This window comes from Hyposmocoma kahamanoa, unplaced genomic scaffold, assembly GCF_003589595.1.
Source record: "Hyposmocoma kahamanoa isolate Upper Pololo Valley unplaced genomic scaffold, ASM358959v1 65, whole genome shotgun sequence".
Lineage (NCBI taxonomy): Eukaryota > Metazoa > Arthropoda > Insecta > Lepidoptera > Cosmopterigidae > Hyposmocoma > Hyposmocoma kahamanoa.
The window spans coordinates 4007960-4015977 of record NW_020653853.1 but is presented as its reverse complement, the minus strand read 5'-3'; the positions used below and the strand labels follow the sequence as shown (position 1 = coordinate 4015977).

The 8018-nt window shown below is 33.6% G+C and overlaps 1 protein-coding gene across 3 annotated transcripts in view; it reads right to left on the bottom strand.

The window, feature by feature from the left end:
- Positions 1-569: 569 nt before the first annotated feature.
- Positions 570-8018, bottom strand: part of LOC113231227 (protein phosphatase 1 regulatory subunit 7-like) — a 16384-nt gene continuing 8935 nt past the window's right edge. Inside the window, exons 5-7 of one of the 3 annotated variants that reach the window (XM_026465446.1) lie at positions 6474-6782; positions 5692-5857; positions 570-983 (exon numbers count right to left, since the gene is read on the bottom strand). In XM_026465446.1, coding sequence (XP_026321231.1) covers positions 844-983; positions 5692-5857; positions 6474-6782 — 615 coding nt within the window. In that variant the 3' untranslated portion in view covers positions 570-843. Of the gene's footprint in view, positions 984-5313; positions 5858-6473; positions 6783-8018 lie in introns of those variants that run through there. The other 2 variants (XM_026465445.1, XM_026465447.1) reach the window with 2 other exon arrangements.

Below are 8018 nucleotides of genomic sequence, written 5' to 3'. Positions count from 1 at the left end.
GCTTCCCCCTATAAATTATATAACCAACCTAAACTTTAAGTACCTGATACCTACAAATATAGTGGATAATAAATATTTTCCTCTCATCAACTATAATACAATAAAATCAACTAGATATTCAGGCAGTGGCCAAGTTCTCACGGGTAGTAGGCTAAATATTCCATTTGTCATACTTGTTCAATGTGTTATGTGAAATTATTAACATAAAGACTATTGTTACTCATAGAGTTACTTTCGAATTTATAATATTAGTTTGGTCTGAAAAGTAATAAAGTCAAATAAATAAAATTAGTGATGCATAGTTCTGCTAAATAGTTCCAAACAGGGCTTGTTTTTGCTTTCTCAATTGCATTTAACACAATACAAAACTGTTAGAAAACGCGCAGCCAACGCTAAGAAAAACAACCCGCTCGCTTTCGCGTTCTCCGTACGAAACAATTACTGTTAAATAAGTAATAATCGACCAAATTAAAAGGGGCATGGTGCAAATGAAGTTTCATACTTGACATTGTCGTTTTAATTTTGTCGAGTATTACTTATTTGACTAAAATTGTTTGGGACGGAGAACGACAGGAAACTTCCAGACATGGATAGACGTGAATAATGGCGCGTTCACACTAAATAGTCAAGCGACCTCCACTTGCCCGGTAAAGGCGGTGAACTATGGTGTAAATAATAAGTCGTGCGACGACGGTAGTTTGCAGCCGAAGGTCGGCAGACGACCCGGTGTAAAAGGCGCTATGAACGTACGGAACTGCCGCATCACTAAAATAAATAGTAGCTATAAAAGTTATCCTTTAGTTTATTACAATTTACATTTATCGCTAAAAATTAAATTGGATCTTAGTGAAGACTGCGGGAGGGATGTCTTCCGGGTTTCGGGCGCTGGGCTGGTGGATGCTGTTGGTTGCGACTTGCTGAAGGCTGAGGCTGGACTGTACGGGGTCCTTGTGAACCAGGCTGATTAGAGAGTCCATAACTGCCTGGAACAGAAGCAGGTTGTAGAGAAAACGGGAAGGGAAACGCTGCACGTCTGCGTGGAAGGGAAACGCTGCACGTCTGCGTGGAAGGAAAAAATGCGGAAGTTATAATGAATTTCTCGTTCGCATAAGGCTCAATTTACATTGCGGCGGAATGGAATGGAAAGGAAGCGTTAATTTCACCTCGCTGCGCGAGAAGGCGCGCCTGGTCGCTGGAATGCTCGAGCAAGCTTTCTCGCGACTGCGCCTTGAGGCTGTAGTATTTCGTTGACGTTTGACATCACACTGCTTTTTGGCTCGTATTTAGTTTATACGTTACACAATGGACCACAAAGTTAATTACACTATGTACAATTTCGTTACAAAAATTAGCTGCCATTCCGTTCCGCCGCAATATAAATTGAACCTAATAGGGAATTCTTGCGATAACACAAGAGGAATTTAACATTGGTAGCATACAAGTACGTCTTCTAAATTTGTTTTACCAGGGTTTAAATCTAGAATGCCTCATATGACCTCATGTCTGCTTAACGGCTGAGCTGTGAGGTTGTTAACAATACGGTTGTAGGGATAGTCTTTGTGTTTCAATGGTAAATTTCATAAATTTGTACGTATCATGAAGCAAATGGATCAACATAATTAGTGACAGATTTATCTAATCATAATTAATTTTATTTATTTATTTTATAAATAATATTAATATTTAATTAATTTTATAAATAAATTAATTAATTTAAATAGAAAAATAACACAAAACGAGTAAATGTCGATAAAATAAACGTTATAAAATTAATATTTATTTAGAGTTAGTTACGTATATTTGCAAAGAATTTTTATTTTTCATATAATGTCAATATGAATTTCTCTAAATTATCAACGACTTTTGAAATTCACGTCTAATGCTTATCGTAATCGTCGGAGTCTATATGTCGTATTTTATATTTAAAAATCGAATACTTTAAAGTATTTTATTTAGTTATTTCATGCGACAATGGATTACAATTACACTTATGTATAGCAGTTGTAAAATTCAAAGTTATAAATATAAAGTCTGTTCTTTTTTGAAGATGGAGTAAAATGAATTATGCAGGGTTGCCAGTTTTCGTAAAATTTTAGATAGTCATGTATGTAGTTCTTGCCGACAGTTTTATTGGTAGATTGCGAAAGATTAAATTTAGCAAAAAAAAAAATGGCGTTCTAGTTAGTTTTTCTACCTAAATTCGGTGGCAAAATGTATTATTTAAATGTTTTAGAATATTATCATAAAGTATTACTTAATATTCGAGTGTAGTTTCCTGAAATATTATTTAATATTGAACGATAGTATACTCGAATACTTAATAAATTAAAAATGCCACCTAGACAAGATAAATTAACCTGAAAATTACCCTTATCTTATTTTGACAGTTGGCCCAACAGTATCGAAATCAATTCGTGGAGTACAGACACACGTTCCTGTTTTAAATCATATTGTTGCCTAATTGTAGGTTATACAATCACAGATAAAAACGATGTAGGTGTACCCGCATAAATACGATGTAGGTGCAAGTAGCAGTGAAAACATCTACAATCCTGGTATGTGAACACTGGAAATAGGTATATTTTAGACCTTATCTTAATGTAATATATTACCATATACTATATTGAATTTGAGCTCTAACGAAAAGCCACCTTCTGGTGCTTTCTTATATTTCGACTGTGAACTGGCAACCAACCGGTACTAGCACAATTTTGACAACTTTACACTCGTAAATGAAACAAGTTCGGCTACTTATTGCGTAAACTAATATTCTATCGATAGTCGATGGACTATTTATCGTCTGCAATCACTAGTTGCTTGTCAGCGGGCAACACTATTGCACAATGAACTCTCATTTTACTCCATCTTCGAATAAAACCGAGGTAGTAAACAATACGTAACAGTTAGTGTCAGTAATAAATGCAACAGTTAACTTTAAGTTATACAATCTTAGATTTAATGTTAAAATTTTGAATCACACTGCTTGTTAGGGTTAAAAAACTTTAAAAATAAAAATAAATTTTATTTAACATTTCAAACTACTTAATTTAAACTTCTAAACGAATATACTTCTACTTCTATTGGTAATATTTCTATTATTCTTTGATTTACGAAATACAAATGCTAATGATTTACCGACAAAAACACCAAATAATATGCCAGAAAAATAATTAAATTTAGAAAATAAAAAATATTAGGATTAAATGTTATTACTGGCTGCCTTTGAAAGCGACTGCTGGACAATATTAAAATAAATTAAATATTAAATATAAATTACTTGATACGGTCGAATATAATGTTACTTAAACTAAAAAATGTTTGATAATTCCATAAATACAAAAAAAATAATTAATATCGACGCACATTTAATCATATTTTGAAAGAAAATATATAATATGTACCATCAGCAAAGTTGAAGCGTGCCTTATTCCAGCGTGACCATAGTCGAGTTTTCAAAATTTGACTAGCCAGATAAAAAGTCGCTATTTAGTCCGTTCTAGTCACAAAAAACTACATTTAGGCGGTCTGCCGTTCAAAAGTTATAAGGGTGTTTTACTGTCCACGCTGTCTCGAGAGCCACAAACCTAGCTTAGATCTGATTACACTAAAAAAGGGTCGTGATTTAGTCGGTTCTAGTCGTAAAAAACTAGATATAGTCGTTACGCCGTTTTGAAGTTATTAAGGTGTTTTACTGTCCACGCTGGAATAAGCTTATTCCGGCGACATCATTTTTGAATCTCAAGAACCACAGTTCCTAGCTTAATAATGATGAATGAATACACCCAGAAAAAGTTGTCAATTAGTTGGTTCAAGTCGCTCATAACGTACAAACTAGATACGAACAAAAATAGGTAACGTGTCTTCCAGAGAATCTTCACGTAGTCTTGGGAATTCCCACAGCTTCGTTACAGAAATTCGCTACTATTCTGTTCTGTGACAATATAAATTGCGTTTTAAGGTGGGGACGCGTTGATTTTGCTGATAGTACCTATGTTAATAACTGTGCAATGGAACACATTTATTCTCATGTCATCTACTTAGGTTTATCATCTTATGATATAATAAAAATCACCCTGCATTATATTTTTACAATTTTTTGTGTTATATAGAATACTTTACTCAATTTTTAATTATTTTCAGATGAATTTGATGGGTTGATTTTTATCAAATAATATAGGGGATGTTGGTAGTAACGCCTTAATGAGTATACTAACGACCTATTTTTACTATAATAACTTATAAATACGATACACATATAAATCTGGCACAGTACACATTACATTTTTCTAACACATGTATAAGAAAATCTACTGGTATCAGTGCTTCAACATTACACTAATATTAGATTAAATATTACTACTGGCTAATCATTATGGATTAGGTTATATGAGAGCTGTTTTTAATTATTCAAAGGGCGTATGTTACTTCGCGCCAAAACATCAGTGCCATTTAGTGGCTCATTTATGCACGACACGCGTGAATTTCGGCACCCATGAATAGAGATGGGCTTTGTGCCCGGGTTTTAACCCGGCGCTTTGTTAATGTTGGGTTTAAGTTAGGTTAAAAACCATTATAGACCAAACTCGAGGGCAAAAACTACAATTAAATTGTAAATCGAGTTTTGTTCAAAGGTAATAATATTACTGCAACATTTTTATTGGTCACTTATTTCGCCTTTTTATTTAATCGATTCGCTTGAAATTTGCATTGAAATTATTCGATATAAAACAATCATTAGATCGTATACACGTGAATCGATTGTCATAAAAATCGAATCGTAATGCATCCGTAGTAGTAAGTGTGAGTCTACAGGATTGCAAAGTGAGTATTATGTGGAGTTGCCTCTTTTTCGTGTGAAAAAGATTTTTTCTTTTAACTTCCATATTAATTTACGCCTATAAGGGTTTTCATCCACGATTTTGGGTAGATATAGAAGAAGAGGCACCGGGTTTTTACCCAAAGCTTTGGGTAAATAAAATAAACGAATAAGAAAAATAAAAAATAAACTATGAAATTTTGATAATGATTGGTCATAGTTTCGGATTTAAAAAAAATGTAACAAATTCTGGATTGTTAATATAATTTAAACTTTACCCAGTCTCTATATCGTTGAAAGTTCAATACCTTTTATTGCAAGTTACGACGTTTTGATTTTATATTTAAATTTTATTCAACATGCTGCCATCTTGCGGTCAGTAGCTGGACTACGCCGAACGATTAACATCTGAACGAATAGATACTCAGAAAATTGAACATTAATTAAAATAAGACTGACCGATGATTTGAAATACTACTACGGGTAATTTAGGTGCAGCTATCATTTTTGTAGCCCAGAACAGCACAATAAGGCATTTTTCTAAAATTTTAGAGAATTTGCGCGAAACAATGGCACAACAATACCATACAAAGCGACAATGGCGGACTGAGCTCTATAGGCCTTTGGAGACCTAGATAGGCACGTCAGACGCCATCTAACCACTTCTACTGTATTTATTGTTCTGTGACCGCGCTCATATTGTTCAAGAAGGGAACTGGTAAACGTAATGTGCGTTTTTTTTCTATTCTTTGTTTTTATTTTACTAATTTACTCTTACTAAAATATTTCTCTATTGCTTTTTGTAGAAGCGTCTTTACTGCTCTCATAAACCCTTTCATACTAACGCAATTCTATATAAAAAAAATCTTATCTACACAAAGTAGCGTCGATCTGCTGCAGTGAAGGCAGAGCGAGCTTTAGCTTGCGTCGGTACGCGGGATCGGTAGCAAGCGGGTTACGTTCCAGGTATATCGTTGCTAGCTTCTTGTTATGCTTGAGGTGGTCTATGGAACTCCATTCTGTTATTTGGTTGTCATTTAGCTGTAATAAAAAAAAACACTGAGCGATCACGAAGTCAGGATTTTATATAGATCCTGCGTAGCATGGCTACGCATGATAGCCGCGTTGCATGCGATAAAATTGAATTAGGCGCGCGCTATTGGCTGTCTCAATCAGATCTAATTTAGATAGCCAATAGCGCGCGCTTATTTCAATTTTATCGCGTATCGCTTAACCTGTCTTCATAGTCATAGACCTCTTTAAAAATTTCAAAGATTATTACACATTAACACTTTCCGAAAAGATGAAAACAAGCTTTAGCTTTTATCAACTTGAAAATTTGATAAAAGCTAAACTATTTACTCACGACATATTGTATATAATTTTTTATATTAATGCATTGTGTTAGGTAGGCTCGCCATGGATCCGGCGTTCATTACACGGACCCCTTAGGAGTCCATGGACCACAGGTTAACAAAGCCCTGATATAGAGTGTTAATAATCAAATTAATGTTTATACTGAAACTAATTTTAATAATAATACGATTATAGAGTGAGAAAAGAACCTGAATTGTGCCTTTTTTTTCTTGCGAGTGAGGGCAGTATAGTGTTAAGAAAGATTTAATGGTATTTCATGTATAAAGACTTTTTCACTTACCCACAACTCTTCCAAATTACTCATATGCCGAACGTTCTGTATGTCCGTCACTCTATTCATAGCCAAGTCCAAAGTTGTCAAGTTTGTTTGATTATCCATGTTCTCCATTACGGCAATGCCATTCTCAGATATATATAACTGTTCTAACTTAGTTAAATTTTCCAGATTTTCGATCTTTGTGATTCTGTTGCTTTGTAACGATAGAATTTCGAGGTTCGTAAGATTGCCCAGGTTTTGGATTTTTGATATTTTGTTCTTGCCTAAGTATAGTTGTTTAAGTGTCGTCAAACCGTCTAGGTTTTTAATCTCCTGTGAAGAAAATAATTAATTTTTAAGTTAGTTTAAATTTAAGAAATTATAATAATAGCAACAATAAATATATTATATTTTTTATGTGTTTTTGTATCGAGGTTTCTTCATTCATCAGGGCCGCAATTCTGCCAATTTAAGTCATCTCGGTTGGGTGACGATAATGTGTCAAGAAGTTAAGAGTACTGGTTTTGTCAGTGTCAAGTGTCAGCCAATGAGCAGGTATTCAACTGCCATTGCAATTTTTTAGTATTCTGCTCTTCAATGGCGTGTCGATGATGGTATGGTGATGGCATAGTGTACTAATTATATAACATAAAGAAAACACTAAATTGCTATTTAAACAAGATAAAAATTAAAAATGCATATTTTCATGGTAGTTTTAGTAATGTAACATCAATCGTTATGCTCCGTTCAACCATTTATTTATTTATTTATCTTTTGACAACTGTAGACAAAGAAAATGCAATAATTCCTGGACTCTTTTATTTTTTAATTATAGTGAAGCGACGTGCTCTTTAGCTCCGATAACAGATTATGTAACGAAGATTATTCAAGATGTTAATTTTTGTACCTATCCTCATTGACATAAATTATTAATTCTTGAGTAAGTATACAAATTGTCAAACGCAACATCATGATTTCAATCAGGCAATATATTCTTTTTGGAACCCGCTCACATTCACGATTAAAACTTCTTCATAAATAAAATCGATTGCTATAAAAAATAGAATCGGAAACGCATTAGGACATCACTAATTGATTCGAATTCGATTTGTCAAAAGTTAAATAAATAGTTTCGACGGAGTGTAGTGATTGAACGAATTAATGACATCGCAGCCATTCCACTGACGCTCTGTTGAGACTCAACTACCATTGCATTTTAGCAGTATAAGAATTTTATCGTAATTGCAATCTGTTGACTCAATCCGTAAATCGGCTGGTAAGAGCGGTAGCCACGATGAGGCGACAGATGCTGGCACGAGTCCAGTCGAATCAAGGGAATTTTTATTTGCGTTTGTTCGATCTTTATATCAATAATAATAACAAATTGTAATACAGTTACAGAAAATGTTATTAAAAAGTAACCTAATTCAAAATACTTTTTACTTATTTATTTATTTATAAAGAAAACATTCTCGTCTATCTATACTTCATAAGTGAGCAAATTATACTTGAAATTCTCAAATTGATTAAACACTATTGATCGTTTGTATGGCAGATTGCCTTGAGAAA